Source organism: Lepisosteus oculatus, chromosome 7, assembly GCF_040954835.1.
Source record: "Lepisosteus oculatus isolate fLepOcu1 chromosome 7, fLepOcu1.hap2, whole genome shotgun sequence".
Taxonomy (NCBI): domain Eukaryota; kingdom Metazoa; phylum Chordata; class Actinopteri; order Semionotiformes; family Lepisosteidae; genus Lepisosteus; species Lepisosteus oculatus.
This window is the reverse complement of record NC_090702.1, coordinates 56,317,495-56,335,480: the sequence shown is the minus strand read 5'-3', so window position 1 is coordinate 56,335,480 and position 17,986 is coordinate 56,317,495. Positions and strand designations below refer to the sequence as shown.

Below are 17,986 nucleotides of genomic sequence, written 5' to 3'. Positions count from 1 at the left end.
GCAAAGCAATCCTGTGCAGAGAGCAGCAGGACGCAAGCAGATTGCCTGAGCTCAGTCTGTGCAGGGCTGGGCTGCGCTGGACGGGTCTGTATGGGTCTGTGCAGGGCTGGGCCGAGATGTCAGGTTAGTCTGTTTGCCTCTTATGTCTGTAGCTTCATGGCCCGGGGCTGCAGTGAGTGCAGTGGGGAGAGGAAGTTTGAGGGGTTCAGCTGGTGCCCCTGCAGGATCGCAGGAATCCAGGCATCCAGTCCGAGTCAGTGTGCTCAGAGCAGCAGTGTTTCAGGCCACATTCCTGAGCTGAATGAACTCATCATAGTGGTGGGGAGGTCCTCCCACTCTTGTGTCAGTTCTGCCGAGTAATGTGTTAAAGCATCAGGCCTGAGGGTTAGGGCACGTTATAGATCTCTTCTAAATGACATTAAAGACCTCTATAGATCTCCTTTCTACTTTTGAACGCAGCATTAACCTTTTACTTGTTCCATTAGAGGTCTCATTCTCTTGTATCGTGAATCGTCACTCCAGCATCCCCGGTCCTTGTCTTTAGAGCTGTGGTATAAGCACATACAAATCTCCCTGAGGAACAGTGAAGGCTTCGGATGGGGAACAGAGCAGTTAACATTTATTGTTCATTTGAACATAATTTTTGGTGTAAGATGGAGTTGATCTGTAGTTAGATCATTCTCCAGCACAATTTACACTTGAGCAACAAAAGCAGTCTCTGTCTTCTCTAGGTCTTGGTTGCATCAGGAGATATCAGTGTGAATATGCAAATGAACAGTGGCTGGGTTGCTCATATTGAGATAAAGGAGCTACTGCTTGATGCCTAGATCGCTGCTCTCCATCTCAGCAGCAGACAGAGACCTGAGATAATCTGCCTGCGGGACAACTGCCTTTTCCTTCTGGAAGAAGAAAAGTCTTAGCATTGATTTGTGTTTTTGCATTTCTTAACCTTGATCGACAGTGTCAGATTAAGGTGGGCAGTTCTGCAATTATTCAGCATTTTTATTTGTTTAAAACTTCAGCTGATCCACAAATATTCATATTCATACCTATGGCCGTTCTACAAGCTGCATATCAGACACGATACGTTTCTTGTTTTGGTTCTGAAAAACAAACCTCTTCACATGGCCATTGTGATTGGAAGTGAATTGGTTTGCGAATGATGTGGGGCGTTCCCCCCTCCCCACTGCTCATTCAGCTTTAATGGGCCTCTTTCAGTCCTTCGGGTCTCCAGGCTCACATAGCAACCGGAGGTCGCTCTACTTGGCAACCGCATGATATGGAGAGTCCTTGGGCCTCTGCTTTGAAGCTGGAAAAGGAAAATGAAAATAGAATATTTCAAATTAAACTCTCCAAGCTCTGGTTGAAAGTTCTATTTTTCTCTTGAGCGAAGCGCGTGCATCCTGAGTTCTTTGGTGGTCATAACAGCCCTGTTTTCAGGGGCTCTTCGCGTCGGTGACGTTGCCGAAAGGCCGAGACCTTGGAGACCTGCCGAGAGAGCGGGGCCCAGCGCTCGCTGCAGCCTCTCGAGAGCCGGCTTGCTCTGCCCGGAGCAGCAGTGTCTCTTCTGTCGAGTGGGGGCCAAAATGTCTCTCTGGAGCCGGGAAGCTCAGGAGCGCCGTGCAGAGAGGGGGCGGCGCCGCGAGAGAGCGGTGAGGGTGCTGGGCCAAGCGAAACTGCTCACCCTGCTAGAAAGGCAGATGTCTGCTCGGCGCTCCTGGCGGGGACTGTCCCACGCCGGTTTCAGAATGAGGCGTTCGAATCTGCAGCTCTGCACTCCTGGGGCTGTGGCCTGTGGTCCACCCCGCTGAGTGTGGCTTCAGTTTCTTTGACACACCAAAGCAGGTGCTGCCAGTGGGACGTCAGCGCTTTGTGCAGGACAGTCCACACTGCGCAGGGACCAGCTCCGGCAATTGGCCTAACGAGATTTGTAGTCTCTTTATTTTGAGCTGGTAATAAGGTGTGTGTTGGGTTGTTTTGCGTGGGTTAATGGAACGGCTTTCACAGTCCGGTTGCGGGTAGGGTCCCTCAGAAAGGCTCTTAACGAGAGTTTCTGCCAACGAGGGAGGAATTGAGAAGAGGCAAAGAGGACCTAGTTGTTGTCACAGTAAACATCCAGTTTTCTGGACTTTGGATTTAATGGACAGACTCGGTGAAAAGGGGATCTTGACTGTAAAATCGAAAATGCAATAACGGGAAAATGCACAAATAATAAAACAAGGTACAAATAATTATGAGCTGGGTCATTCAGGAATGTTAGTGGTGTCCTGTAGGTCAGTTGCTTAGTATGGGTATTGTTTGCATTTTGTAAGCTTTAGCACATTTTACACAGAATATTTGTGAAATAAAGAGCTTGTGTATTTATGATAAAGGCACAGGGATTTGTTTCATTGACTGTGTGTATTGTAATTGTTATAATGAGTGAAAGGGTCCAGAAAGCATATGTATATGCTGTAGTATTTAAAGTGTTGATGTATCATATCGTGTTTTGGGGCTGAAACAAAGTTGTATGTGATTTAACAGATATTTGGCTATAACGTAACGGACACCCCTTCCTCCATTGGTCCCCCTGTACGTATTATTACTGGCTTCGCAATGCCCTTTTGCAGGATTGCTTAAACCGTATATATATATAATATTATAACATGACTTTATTAACCCTTTACAATTTCTTGCATTAGGAATTATCTTTTCGCATACCCCAGCTTGCTCTCCATAAGACACACAGACACACGGATAGTGAGAGTATCTGTGTGTAAATATATGAATGTTTATACGTGTTCATCATAAACACCAAAAAGAAATGAAGAAATGCCAAGAAAAAAGCTGATGGAGGCACAGAAGTGCTTGGTGGGTGTGGGTGTGGGTGGGTCTTATCAGGCTTCAGACACTATATAAAGATTCAGTGCTAAATTGATCCCTCTTAAGATAAACACTTTTGTTTTAAAGACCCTTAGTAGGTGGCATGAATTTCGGCACTTATTCATTTACTCTGTGAGCACTTAAATCACAATACATTTCTGGCGCATGTATTCTTAGCACCTCATGTTTTCCAAGAGAATTTCTTTGTTGGTCTGACCAAACCTCAGTTTGTGAGGGCAGTGTAATTATATGGTTGATTAGTGTGCACTGTATAGGGGGCGTTTAGGAGCTGCAATAAAAACGGTTGTTTCAGTACAGAGACGCTGAGAGGTCACTAAATCATCGTGCTCTGCACGCCTGTGGTTGAAGCCCAGGCTCGTCCAGTGGAAGTCTTGCCAGCTGCTCACTTGCCAAGCTGGCTCGTGGGAGTCTGGAACCAGCAGCTGGTCTTAGCTTCTTTCCAGAAGAGCTGGATCAGGTGAGCTACATATATGTAGAATGTATCAGGTCAGCTACATAGGGGGGTTTTCCAAATCAGTTTCTTTCCAGCAGGCCATTTTTCACCGTGTCGCTGTGCTTTCTGCCCCTGTCACTGGGCAAGGCAGCACCTCTGAGGGTGGTCCTGAGTCTTGTACCTGGTGGGGGCAAGGCAAAGCTGCCCGTATTCATCACAGCCCTCTCTGCACAGTGACAGTGACTCCCAGGGACAGCATTCTGCTTCTCAAGCTCTTCCTGGATCTCGGACTTCCCATTCCAGCCTGCGCCCAGACACAGGCACGAGGCAGCAGAGCCTGGGAAACCCATATGAAGGAGTTTCTATTTTTAATGTTTGGTGTTGAAATGTATTTAGTGTTCAAAAGAACAGTAGCACATCAAGTGGAGATCAGCGCCGGTTCTGGTTCCTTTCATGGTCACAGTGCTTGTGAAGGCTCATTAATGCCTTACCTCTCAGCTGGCGTGATCACTGCAGACTTGTCGTCCACTGGGATTTGAGCAATTTGTCTTTTAGGTTTAGATCTCAGTAAGGGATAACAGTGGTTTAAAGGAGTGAACTGAGGGTGTCGATATCATGGGGTTTGACTGGCTGGTTGATCTGGCCAGCATCGCCTGTGTGAGTGCGGCTCTCTCACGTGGCACTGGGCGCCTGGACGTCGCCGCTCATAGTTCCTGCCTTGTGGAGGAAGCCACGCGGGAGTTAAGTCCACAGTTCTGTGTGGCTGGCGTCTTTAGAGAGGGTTCAGTCCAGTGTTCTGTGGCAGGACGGACGTCTCTGTTCTGGGGGTAGGAGATTTGCTCAGCAAGTTGACTTCCGTGGAGGAGGATTGAACAGGGTGGTTTCGGGGGTCCCGTGTGGGATTGACGAGCCTGTCTCTTCGCCACAGTGGCTCAGGCCCGGGCCCTCTGGCGGGCTGCAGTATCCAGTGCCATTGTGTGGTAACACCATGCAGCTGGAATGGCACATGCGGGTTTTATTTGTAGAGCATGGCGCAGATTGGCAGGAAGGGGGCTGCCTGAAGCTCTAGGAGACGTGCTGCATGCCGGGAGGTGGCAGAGAAGCTCTCCAGGGCGTGTGCCCGAGCCACAGGAAGGTGATGGGAGCCTTGTGTACGCAGCCCAGCGCTGGCTTGTGGCTGTGGGCTGCCAGGTTCCATCAGACCCTCGGTGCCGGTGTGTTCCCAAGAGCGCCAGCCCTGGTCTGTGGTGACGCTGGCTGGCGCAGAGCAGCGCCCCCCGCTGGAGAGAGGAGGGCGATCCCTCCCAGAGGCCGGGATAACCTCTCGCTAGACTCGCGCTCCGAGAGGAGGCGAATGGGAATCGGGCTGTGATTATTTTGAAGTTCTGTGCTTGTGTGCATGCTGTTTGAGCCCAAATCCCAACAGCCCCATCCCCAGATGCAAGAGGTTCTGCTTGAGTGCGTGATTTCACTCGCAGAGCAGTGACGCAGATCTCACAGGGGACCTGTGGTGGAAACAAGTGCTGAGAAAACGCGGTGTCCTTGGCGATAACTTAATCACATTGTCAATCTTTATTGTGCAGCGTTTCATAACCAAAAACTGCATTTTAATGCACTGTCCTACTTTGCACGTGGCAGTGCTCAGTCACCGTAGGCTCTGCTGTAGGGCTTAGTGAGTAACAGATGGGAAAGAGAAACTGTAGCAGTAGCAATGGAACCGACTACATCATCAAACAGAATTGAATGATGCTGGAAATGAGTTTGTCTTCATCCTCTTGTAGCAGGTTTGCGGCCAGCTGTGCTGTAGGGGAGTGAGGGTAAAAATAAATGCTCTATTTGCAGGGGTGGCATTGTGCTTAATGGGAGAAGTTGTTTTGTAGTAAAAATAAATATTCCAATAAATAAAAAGTACTGATGGAAGAGTTGAATGAATTCCTAGTTCCTGAAATTTAGGAATGTCTTTCTGAAGGGTCTCTGAGACACACCTTGGGAGACTTGAGAATATTTAAATGCCACCAAAGCATTTTCACAGTGTCACCCTTATTTAGATGTTAAAGTGTATTAAAACTGCTTTTGCAGGGTTTGCTGTTATATCTGACACCTTTTAAATGTGCCCTGCATTCCCTCCCTGGCTTTCAGTTGGATTTTTTTCTGTTTTATACATTTTGCTTTTGAACTGAAAATCGTAATTTTTAAGCAGCAGTAGCTCCAGCTGTCATGAACATGGCCGTGCACTGTGAGAGTGGAAATAGAGCTGTGCTGCTGGCAGTTGTATCTTTTCTTAGTCCTGTTTGCCACCTGCTTTCTGCTTCCTCATTGTTACTTCTGTTGCATGTTCACCTTCTCAGGTCTCGGGCCCCTGTGTGTAAGGGACTGTTCACTTGCCCAGCTCTTTTGCTGTGCTCTTGAATATTATGCCTTGAGGTCTAGAAACACACCAGCAATGAAGCCCAGTGGAATCAAACTGCTGCAGTGCCGTTTCTCCGGCTCATGAATCAGCCTTGAAAAACCAGCCCCTCAACTTTAACAGGTTCCACAGTCAGTCAGTTCTCCTTCGGTCAGGGCAGCAGCACCTAGCTCTGCTGTGCTGGTCCTGTTTGTAGGCAATTTTATTCTGTTGTCTTTAATATAATTTGTATTTTAACAAATGGTCTTGGTTATGATAAATGTGTCTGCGGTCTTGATTGATCTTTTTCCTTGGTAAAGGAACCTGTACTTGGTTACCTGCACTTCTGCTGCTCATTTGCTGGAAGCTTGTTGCACATTTTGTCAAGAGAAGGCCTGTCAGCCCGGGTGTGAGAGACTGACGTGCTCTTCCAGGCGAAGGGGCCTTCTCTTCCCTCCCTTTGGCTCAAGAGCCCACGCCCCCTCCTCTCCACGCCTTTTTCTCATCCAGAAGAACCTTCCCCAGAGCTGAAGAGTTGATAGTTTAAACTCCTCTAGTCCAGGGCAGTGGTCTTCTAGACCAGTACCATTAAGATCACAGTTGTGCAATCAGACAGGTTCCAAACCAGAGGAGGCCGTCAGTCCCATCCAGCTCCTTTGGTATTCAATAGCTGCAGTAATTGATCCATGGATCTCATCCAGCCTGTTCTTGAAAGAATCCAGGCTATTAATTTGATACTTGGCCATAGCGATAGAATTAGCTACCCTGCTGGTTAGGTGGTTTGTTCCAGTTCCCCATCAGCCCTTTGACTCCTCCAGTTGTCAGTCAGGATGCACGCCTGAGTCGTCTTCATGCTCTGTGCGTTTCTGCTCCCTGCTGCAGCACTCGGCGTCTTCCTCCGTAAAACGTCACCTTGCAGGTGCTTGTCCAGTTGTGAATTTTGAATTTCCTTTGCTGCTTCCCCAGTGTTTTGGTATCCGTTTTGGCTAACAGCATCGTGGGACACGCAAAGAATTAAAACGAGGTTAATTCAAATTCAGGACGGGGCAGTGAGTAGGCTGAAGGCCCTTTTCCTATGGGGGGAAGCTGCCGTTTGCTGCTGTCGCTGCATGTTGATCAAGCATGCACAGGGGACACACTGGTTGGCTTTAACCACCGGCTTGAATTGGCTATAGGGATTTTCGCTTTCACCTGTGAAGAGAACTGGCTTGATGTCGTCTCTCCATCCCCGGTAACAGACAGAGACGGCCTGAGCTGAGCACTGTTTTTCCTCTACAGACAGTTACATTGTTAACATCAATGGTAACTTAATGGGATCATTAATGTGAAAGGGGATTGGGTTTCACAAGCAGATCAGGAGCTGTTCATTCTAATTCAGGTTTGAAGCGGGTCAGAAAACTCGTGGTGCTGTGTGTTCTGTACTGCGAAGGTGGAAATGGCATTCGAGGTCAGGTCTGTTGTAAGAGTCAGGCTGGGGTGGTGTATCCGTCCTCGCAGGGTTAAGAGGCCACAGAGCTCCCTGACGTCTCGTGTTATCTCTAGTTCCAGTCACTGGCGCAAAGCTGGCAAGTCTGCCCAGCGAGCTCCAGCCTTTGAACAAGGTTATGTAATGCCTCCTGTTTTATTTATAGATGGCACCGCTTGAGTGTGGAATTCTGGGGGCTGTGATTTCATCAGCACAAAGGCTTTTCCAGGCACATTTGTGCTTCTGCAGGTTTTATTCTATTTATTCCCCTGGCACTGGGACTCCACCTTTTGAATGTCGCTCACTCTCCCTTTTGCATAAATCCAATGAATTATGAACTCATTCCAATGCAGTGATGGAATGATGGAGTGTGTCTTCGACAGCGAGGCGTTATTGCAAGCTGCTCTGCCCAGCGACCGGTCGAGTTGGTCACGTGTTTGCCAGGTTTAAACAACACGAGCTCCGGGATGCCTTTGTGCCATCTTGCCTGAGCTCAGAGGCCGCTGGCGGAGTTTGGTGACGGGGGCTGTAGTGGGGATGTCTGTTCCAAGTGGCTGGTCTCGGCACTGTCCCGGATCTCCTCCGCTGGAGAACAGTAAATTCTTTGAGGCACTGAATCTGCATGCTTCCTTTTCACCCTGGGGAGCAGGCGGGGGGGTGGGATCCGGCTGTCGGACCAGCCCTGCCTCTCCTCCTGCGTTTCCTCCTGCACCGGGGGCCGCTGAGCCGAGCCCTGGGAGACGGACTCGTCCCAGAGCAGGAGAGGAGAGCGGTGGCGGGACAGGTGCACTGAGGCCTGAGCTCGGAGTCCTCTCGAACCGGCAACCTGCCGTGTAGAAGGCCGTTACTCTGATATCACTCTGCTGAAGGGAGTGGGCTTTAAATTTTGTCTTTTGGGTACCTCTTTCTTGGAAGATCTACAGTAGCAGTCAGGACAGCAACAGAAGACATTAGTACCAGAGGTTGGCACCCCAAGCAGACGAGAATAATTATCCAGCATCCAGACTTGTACTAGTAACAGTGGAGCCTGACTGTCCTGGATCGACTCGTCCGCACGCCTGTCCCTCCTACAAGACTGGGTCATGGCAGAATAGGGGCGTCTGCTTTTTAGGGAGGAGCGGTGGCTCTGTGGCTCAGGATCTGCGCCTGTGACTGGAAGGTTGCCGGTTCAAATCCCGTGGCCGGCAGAGGAATCCTACTCCGTTGGGCCCCTGAGCAAGGCCCTTCACCCCAACTGCTCCAGGGGCGCCGTATAAATGGCTGACCCTGCGCTCTGACCCCCAGCTTCTCTCCCTGTCTGTGTGTCTGTGTCTCATGGAGAAAAGCTGGGGTATGCGAAAAGAGGAATTCCTAATGCAAGAAATTGTATAGGGCTAATAAAGAAACATTATCATTATCAAGACGATCTTGGAAGACCGTCGCAATCGACGAGGAGGGTGGACATTAGCGATGCGAGACGGGAAGGTGCAGATGAGCTGGTCAGACTCGTTCAAATGGTTTGCGGTCAAATGACCTTAATCAGGCTTCTCTCCTGCCCTTGGTGGGGAGAGTCAGCCGGCCGCCGTTATGGAGAATATTCTCCCATTCTTACCGCGGCAGCTGGTGAGGGAGAACCTTTGCCTTTCAGTGGGAGCTGTAGGAGAGCCATCGCTGTCTCTCGACTCTCCGCTGGGGAGTGCCGCCCAGCGTAACCAGAATTCTGCCGCCCGTCGGGGGAGCTGTGCAGGATTCCCAGGGAGCTCGGTGTCTGCCTCCAGACCCTCCCGTCTCTCCGGGCAGGAGTACAGTCTGTTCCACAAGGGGAAGGGGAGTCGTTGCTCTCTAGATCTACGGACGTGTAACGTGTACCGATAAAAAAAATAAAATAAAAAATCTCACTGGCAAGATCTATTCAGGAGCAAGCGAAAGGAACGTGGGTGATGAGCAGATGACGGCTGGAGCTGTTTGTTAGTGCTTATAGATGACCTTACAGTTCTTTCCAAACACAAGATGGTACTGCCGTGGACTGACTACATGCACCTGGGATGTTTACTGGGATTGGAGAGGCTGTTGGATCAGCGGGCTGCTGCAGCCAGCTGGCTCAGATTGCCTCCTAATATCAACATGTGCTCTCTCTTTACTGCACTTTAATTCACAGCAGTGTGGGTTTGAGCACATGTACCAGCAGGGCAAAGATACGGTTGAAACATGTTGTCTTTGCCTGCTATTTGTGTTTTTTTAACTAATCCAAAAAAATCTTGAGTCCTTACTGTGCTTTTTTTATTATTTAAACTTCAGTTCACAGTGGTAGGACCCAGGGATCAATCTCTTTCAGCAAATCCTAGGAACGATTTGCAAAGAAAATCCATATTAACCAGTCAACACTGTGGTTTTAAATCGGCCCCCCAGAGCAATGCAATCCTTAGTTTGTCATGTTGCTAGTAAATCCTGCATTGATTTCCTCTACTGTGCAGAGGGTGAGTTCAGTGTGGTTTAACCTCTGCCCCATGTAGGCTGTCGAGCCAGATGAATGCATTCTACCCAGTCACAGCTTAACTGAACCTTCACTGATAACCCAGGCCTGGGTCACAGTGTGTTTGATCTTTCTTCTCTTTCCGTGCAGTCCAACTGGTTTCTTCTGTTTAGTGTGTTCTAATGGCTCTGCAGAGGCACTGCTTAGTTCAGGAATACAAACGGAAGAGGACCAGAACTTCCGGTGCTGTGTTTTCACATCCACTGTTGCCCTGGCTGTCCCCCAGAGTGGAGGAGGGCTTGCTGTCAGGTGTGCTGGGCAGCTGGAGGGATCGCTGGAGTCCGTGTGGATCTGACAGTGTGACAATCCCGTGCCGCCTCAAAAAAGATGCATCAAAGAAAAAAAATGTAAAAACATTTTTAGCTTGATAAAGCTTGTTCAGGATTGTTTTTTAATACTCAGCTGCTTGTATTAAGAGTAGAAGTGGAGTAATTGGGGGGGGCAAAAGAGCCTGTTTCAGGGGGGAGGGAGTCTCCAGGGACTGAGATCCCGCAGTTCTGGAATCCGATGGCCAGGGAGGGAGGCGCTCAGAGAGGTGTAGGCGGGTCCTGACTCTCCGGCATCGGGACACTGGTGTGCACGCTGGCGGGAAGACCACAAGGTTTAGCTTCTGATGCACTGAAAAAAGCATTATGCTTGGACAGCAAAACAGATCACTTTTTTAAGGCAGTCGTTCTCTGCAGTCCCCTCCCATCGCCTTTAAAATGTTTTCTGCGACTGTGGTTGATTACTGTTCTTACTGCATTAAATCCCAGGGGCTACCTTGGTGCCAGAGTGAAACATAAGCCTGGCAGGTTAGTAATGTCCTGATAATCACCTGATGACAGCGACCACTGTATCTCTTGTCGAAGAACAAAGACCCCTAAAACCTGATTGTGCGCCTCGCGTCATGACTCTGCTCCGCGTATTAGTCTTTCTGCTGCCTCCTAATAAGAACAGAAGAGACACAAACAACAGGAGACCATCTGGCCTGTTTGGGGGTCGGTAACAAGTTTCTCTCATCCAGCCATACATTTTGTCTTCTTATCTTATTGAGATGGTTTCGGCGTCACATCATTTCCTCACCCCCAGTAAAAAAAGCACTTTATTTCAGATTCCAAACCCTGATCTGAGCTGTATTCTTTAAAGTCTTCTGTCCCCATCGTTTAGTAACTCAATCAGTTTATGCGGTTTGCCTGATCGGCTCTGGGGCCCCTCTCATCTCCGATCTGCGCCGTCTGCGTGCCCTCCTGGTTACTTTGTCGGTGGCATCTGCTGGCTGGCACAAGCCAGCTGGAATAATTAGGGGCGACGGGGAGCATGTTTCACTCCTTGCTGCCCATCTGTGCGGGAGACGGTTTGTAGGCCTGACGAATCGAAGGGCCCTGCGAGCCGATATCTTTCTGGAGCCGAGTGTTGAAGAGCCCCTGATGCCTCTTTGTAGGAGCAGAGTCTGCTTCCCTCTGTGGGCTGTTAGTCCCTGTCCAAACGTCTCTGGTTAGTCGCGGGACAGCGTCCCCTCTCCGGCCCTGTTGCCGGCTGGGAGTGCTCTGCTCGTCAGGACGCTGTGTGATGCTCTCTGACAGAATCAAGCAGCACCTCTCTCTCTGCGGTGGGCTGGGAGCTCTCAGTGCAGCGGAGGCTGCTGGAGATGAATGTGTCTTGTGCCTCTGTATGTGTATCGAATAAAATGCCAGCGATATATCAAAGTACACTTGGATAAAAAAAGGTTTTGAAATTTGTGTTATCAGCGGCGACTGGGATTCTTCAGGATGGCCTCTGTGCTTGGCGACGTCTCATTTTGTTTGTCGTGCTACGTGTGTTTCAGAGTGCGTCTCATAAACGGGCGCTGCAGTGTAACCGCTTGGATGCAGAACATGTTGTCCTGCTGCCTCTGTCCGTGAATGTGGTCAGCTCGCGCTCCATGATGTCATGCCTTTGCTCTGTCTCCGTGCTCATTGTTTGCTTGACGTTTGGTTGATGTGAGCTGTTCTGTTTTCTGCTTGTGTCCACCTAGCGTTATACCAGTGGCTAGAAGCAGATCGCCATGGCAGGAGTCCAGAGGCTGCAAACCCAGGTAAAAAAACCCCAATAAAAGCTGCTGCCAGCTCTGCCCTCCGCCTCCTGTACTCCTGCACCCTTCCTTCAGTCCTCCTCTCTTAATCTCCAGCTGGTCTGCTGCAAATCTGTGGCTGGGGGTCTCTGTTCCAAATCCACTTCCTTCCGAAAGAAGGATGACCTTTCTCGTGGGGTTGCGGCCCGCCATTGGCCACGCCTTCCGCCTCGCCTGCTGCGTTCTGAAGGATTCGTTTTAACAAAGCGGCTTAAGGGCTTTTCTTCTGCCGTAATGGCTAAGAGTTTGCACGGCATCTGAAACCTGTTCCAGGCCAGCTGTCTGCCCCCACGTGCCGGCCAGCAGAGCCATGTGCCGGAGGTGTAGCCTGTCTGAGCAGGTGGCGGGTCTGGGAGAGCCCTGCAGGCACGTGCTCCAGGTTCAAGACCTCTCCTCGACTCTCTCCTGACCTTAGCTCCTCTAAGTCTGCAGGGAGAGCGCTGGCTGGCCTGGCTGCTCCTGTGAACACAGTTGAGCTACAGTGCTGTAATATCTGGGGTGCGTCCCGTGTGGGCTCGCAGAGTGGGCAGGTGTGTTTGCATTTATTCTCCCTGAGCTCCTTCTCATCCGGCTCTGTGATATCAAGTATTAAATGCTTGCACAATACAATGTACATCACAGTGGTGTCTGGAAGGGCCTGTTCCAGTCGGAGTGAAGGAAAAGCCCAGAAGCCTTGTGGAGGAGATTTATGGAGCATGTAATTAATTTAGGCATGCTTCCGAATAACAACAGGCAGCTGACCTGACAGCGGGATAGCAGCAGTGTCTTGCAAGGAACCTGCTTGCATATTCATGTGGACTTGGCGGAGGAAAATCAGACCTAGTGACCCCCGAGTCCATTCCTGGACATGAAATTCTCATTTCTTTTCTGACTGGGGAGCGAGGAGGCCTGGGAGTCGTGGGTCTTGGCTGTAGCCCACTGCAGTAGAGGTGTTTCCAAGCAATCAACTCTTCCTTTTCTTCCTTCCACAATCCTGAGCTGCCCGTTGTCCGTGCTAGCCTCTGTCGTGCTCCCCCTCGATTCTTTCCTGTGTGTGTCAACCTGCTTGCAGGCCCCGGTGCCGTCTTGTGGCTGCGATACCCTGATCTCAGTCGCTGCACAGGCTGTCCTCACACAGCCCAGGTGCTGTGGAAGTGGGGCTCCCCAGGGAGGCGTGAACGGAGATGGTGTGACCTCCTCCCAAAGTGCAAACTTGACTGCAGCTGGCAGTTTTGTTCTGGTCCAGCGAAACTGCTCGGGGCTTTCCCGTGCTTAATACGGCCTCTCACCAGACCTTCCAGTACTGAAACACCAGTCTCGGGCAGTGGGAGTCCTACTTTCGCTCACTGCCTTCGTGAGCTGAACCACCTGATCCAAATAACTTCAGTCGTGTTCATCTTCGTCCTTCCCTCTTCCGTTTTTAAAGGTGTTGATTTCAGCTTTCTCATTATTGAATTATTATTGACTGGTCACATCCAGAAGAGAGCGAGATCTGCTCTTATGCTTGAGGAAAAAGTTTATTTGCAACTGTTTCATATGTAGCCCTGAAGTGTAATTTTTATTTTTCCAGAAATAAGTGTTCAATTTAGGCATCCATTCACTACACCACTGCCAGCAGCCACGACCTTGTGTGTCCCCGTGACTCTGAGACAGAGCCTTATGTTAAGTGTCCTGAGTGTCTCTGGTGCCCTGGGCTCAGTCTGATCATGGTGGGTCAGCTGGCTGTGAGGCTGAGGCTTGAGGCTGGACTGTCACAGTCAGGATGTGTTTTGTTCTGAGGTGAGGCACCATCTTAGCTCAGACCAGGCCCAAGGAAGAGGACGTAGCTGCAGAATGAGACACGTCTGGCAGGAACGATTAGAGGGAGTAGGAGAGGGAGCTCAGTATAGGCTCTCGCAGGTTTGGCCACGTCACGGATGTTCACGGGCAGCCTTTCAAGAGAGCCAAGAGCCCAGAGGGGATCCAGATGTGGTAACTGCAGCACCTGTAATCGCACTAACAGGGGAATAGGACGCTGCACGTCGAGGTCATGTCATCTTGTTAGACCTAGCTGTGTCACATCATGACTTCTAATAACAGCAGCAAAACATCATTGAAAAATCAGCTGTGGTTCCTTTCCAGTTGGTCAGTCGGGGATTTTGTCTTTGCCTTTCAATTAGTGATAGTCAAATATTTGTACTTTCCAATTGGGAAGTACTGTTAATAAGACAGGAAAACATGAACATCTTGCATCGCATTACAGGTCCACAGCGCCCCCAGGAAGGCCACTGACCACACTGAAAACCCATAGCGCCCCCAGGAGGGAACTGTGGGCACTGCAAGCCCAGAGACAGAACGTTTCTTGGTTGAGGCGCTTGGGAATCCAAGCCTTTTGAACATTTGCATCCAGGTTCTCTCCACGCTCGGTCTGCTCTGTGCAGCACACAGAAGAAATGAATTTCTTCTTCTCTTCGGTCCTTCCTTCACAGACAACCCTGTGAGTCCTTCCACACGGGAAGGACACGCCCCTCACTCTCCAGAACTGTGCCTGCATTGCTGCAGCTGCCCTTGACCTGGAAATTTCCAGCTTGTCTTCCACTGACGTGAAAGAAATTCTTCTGTAGCGAACGTACAGTATCGGCGCCTCGAATTAGAATATCGCATGTCTTCATTCAGCTCAGTTCTCATGCCTCTGTCTTCTCTGTGTGTTGTGTAAGGCCTGCTCAGGTGAAGTACAGTTAGGGGGCCGTGTGGTCTGTTGCACCCCGGGAGATGGGTGCAGAAGGCAGAAGACATCTTCGCTTTCACCCACTGAACAGTGAAGCAAGGAGAGCAGCTGCATCGAGAGTAATTAGAATGCTGATTCCACAGGTTTTGCCTGGGAAATACATTTTTGCTGGCAGAGCCCTTCAGGGACCGTGGAGCCTGCTGCTTGTTTCTAGTGTCTGGCTGCGAGCTCCGAAATCGCCCCTCGATTTTACTGCTGTGATTAAAAACACTCCGCAGCGCCCCCGGAGCTAACCCCATCGTTAAGTAAGAGAGCACGGGTGAAGGAAGAGAACTGTTCTGCTTTGTGGCTCGGTTCAGAAGGCCGAGGAGTGAACGGGTTTTGCTCCCCTCTTCTGGTGCCAGCTCGGTGTGCCCAGGAGTTGGTTGGCAACAAGGGATGGTCTTTTCTTTCGTCTTGCCCCGAGTAGGGTCCACTCTGCCTCCCTAAAGCGCGTTATTACAACAGCCTCCATCGGAGCGACGCCGTTATCTCGGTCAGTTCATTATTAGCCAGGTTATTGGTGGTATTGATTGGCTTTTGGTAAATTGATTGCTTAATTTTCCTTATAGATTTCCACACAGTGAACCCTCCAGGGCTGAGCAGACAGCCCGTTATGGAATGAATTGCTGGTTTTCACTGATGAAGTTCTCCAGGAGAATACCTCTTTACCAGCAGTGGGGAAGGACTTTTTAATAATCGCTGAATCAGTCAGGCTGTTACAACATTATATAGTGAGGGTACAATATATGCTCAGCTGTCAGTCTTTGAGGTTGATGGCAGCCTCTGGAAAAATGAGTTGGGCTCTTTTGTTTTGCCTTAGAAATAGAGATTTCAGCAATGACTTGGGATCCACTAAAAAGATATATTTCTCCTTGTTTGCAGCTGTCTTTTTTGTTGTTGTTGCAATTGTGACGCACAGGGTTATCAATCCGGACTTATCACTAAACGGATTTACTCACAGTGAAACACTACCTCCTCAGCAGCATCTCGTTCAAACGATCAGGCACAGGAAAACAGATAACCAGGTGAAAGAGACAACAGCTTTTCCTTTTCCAGTTGTTTTTATATTTTATGTGCCCTCAAATGTCACATTGCATGCTGTAATGTCCATGTACGTGCATGTCTAGTTCATAATGCTCTTTAGATTTAACCTGGGACCACACAGCCTGCCCAATGCAGTGATAATATTGAACGTCATTGTCACCGAATGAAGATAAAAACGCACTAACAGGAGTTCAGTTTGTTGATGACGTCGGCAAACGTGCAGTTGCATGTCATGAGAAGTCGGCTTTATGAATGCTGTGTGCAGAGGAGTTGAATGCTCTCTGCAGTCTCCAGCTATAGGAGCAGCCCACTCGTTTATGGGAAACGTTGTGAAAATGTGGAGCTGTCAAAGAGGATGTTGAAGGGATGTGTGGCCTGTGGAAGAGATTGTGACCGGGGTCAAAAAGATTTTCTCCCAGGTAGTACAAGGCAATACAGTGACCTTGCTATAGCTGAGCCACCAGCCTTTCCTGTTCCCCTGGGATCTCAGAAACATCGAGAGGGGTCTGGCGACATCATCACAGCCCCGGATTGTACATCCGTTTGTCCTTTACAGCCTGGCCCTCCAACACTGTAGGTAGAGTCAGCGTGAAGGCATGCTTCCTCTCTTGCATAATTTGCTCATGTATATTTAACCCAGCTTTCAGTCCTGCTGATGTTGGCTCATGTGATCATTCCTCCTATGTGCAGTATCTCTCTCTGAAGTCGGTCGTTATGACCATTAATAATGTGAACACCGGAAACTCGAGAGCTTGGACACAACGCAGCATGTGGGACGAGAGGCAGGTGCTTGACGTTTGTGTGCAGGAAGTAGACGTGTACAACTTCACACTGCAGCAATGCCACAGGGCAGTTCAAAGGAGGAAGAACATGCCTGGGGGAAGCTATGGACAAGGGTTCGAGCCACGATGGTAGCATCCTGCTGAAGCTCCTTTTCACTCCTTTTCCCACGGTTCCACCAGGTTCCACCAAACCTGGGACTGGAAACACATCCTGACTGTGACAGTCCAGCCTCAAGCCTCAGCCTCACAGCCAGCAGACCCACCAGGATCAGACTGAGCCCAGGGCACCAGAGACACTCAGGACACTTAACATAAGGCTCTGTCTCAGAGTCACAGGGACACACAAGGTCTTGGTTGCTGGCAGTGGTGTAGTGAATGGATGCCTAAATTGTACACTTATTACTGGAAAAACAAAAATAACACTTCAGGGCTACATATGAGCCATTTGTTATCATAACCTCTTTTCCCTCCAGCAGAGCAGCAGATCTCAGTCTCCTGGATGTGACCAGTCTGCTGACGTTTCACCTCTCTGACTGGGCGCTCTGACTGGGCTTCCTGTCATGCAGTGACTGTTTATCTCGGTGATTTGGGGCTGCCTGTGGTTGGAGCGCGACAGAGGCTCGTTGTCGAGAGTGACCGTGCTTTCGCGTTCGCTGTCAGTTCTAATCGCCCTGCCTCAGCGGTTTCGATCCCGAGTCCGCTGTGGCCTCTGTCATGTCATGCGCTGGCCAGCTCGGTGCTGTTCTTCTCTTACCCCAGTCCCAGCCTCCCTCTCCGGGTCTGCCCCCTGGGGGGTTATTTGCAGCCGTGCCGGCGTGACCCACAGTGCCCAGCTGTCGCGGGGGGCACGCGGGGCGTGAGTGGGGGAAACAGCCTGTGAGTCATGCAGAGGAACTCCTGGTATTTGCAAGCTGCGTGCTTTAGCAGGGTGGCTCTGTCTTTGTGTCTCTTTGGCTGTTGGCCTTGTGCTAATTCCAGTGATAAGCCTCCCCACTGCAGAAATGACAGACTTTGTTAATTTCACAAAAGGCTGAGAGCTGCACTGTGAATGGGCTTTCTGTCCTTGTCAGTGAGAGGGACATGGTTCCACTCGGGGTGGAAATTCAGAGCAGAAATGTCTCAAAAACCAAGTCTCCTCTGGCTCCTGCACGCCAGCGCCCTGTGGCTGTCTGGAATGGCAGGGAGACGCATCCCTCCAGCTCCTTCAGCTGTGAGTGAGCGCGAGAGTCGGGTGGGTGTGTGTGCTGTCCTCTCCTCTCCTGGGGGAGAGCAGGGAGAGAAGTGCGTTGAGAACAGACCGTCTGGTGCTAAGGGAGGAAAGAAAGAACAATGGGACCTCTGTGTTTGCTAGAGATGAAAAGGGAGACAGGCGTGTTTCTGGTCAGCCGTTTCCTTGCTCTCTGGCCTGGGGAGAGGGACTGTTGTGGCAGGTGCAGTGTTAAAGAGCTCGCTCACAGCAGCAGCCGGACGGCCTGCTCGAGTCACCTGCATTTTTTAATAATATTGTCTTAATGACTGTCAGGCTGCGAATTCCCTGTAGTTCAAGTGACTGAATCGGTTGGGGCGCCCCAGGTGTGGCGACGGGGGTGCTGTGCGCTTGGCTGGGAAGCGGTGGAGGGGTGCGCCGGGCCCGGCTGCAGGCCGCTCACCCTAGCGTCGTC

At 50.2% G+C, this 17,986-nt stretch overlaps 1 protein-coding gene across 6 annotated transcripts in view; it reads left to right on the top strand.

The window, feature by feature from the left end:
• The window catches only part of dennd5b (DENN/MADD domain containing 5B), an 86,033-nt gene that overhangs the window by 18,196 nt on the left and 49,851 nt on the right, over nucleotides 1-17,986 (top strand). For 4 of the 6 annotated variants that reach the window (XM_069192874.1, XM_069192873.1, XM_069192877.1 and 1 more), the window contains exon 2: nucleotides 11,676-11,735. The exons of the other annotated variants lie outside the window; for them this stretch is intronic. In XM_069192874.1, coding sequence (XP_069048975.1) covers nucleotides 11,676-11,735 — 60 coding nt within the window. The remainder of the gene's footprint in view (nucleotides 1-11,675; nucleotides 11,736-17,986) is intronic. 6 annotated transcript variants of the gene reach the window in all.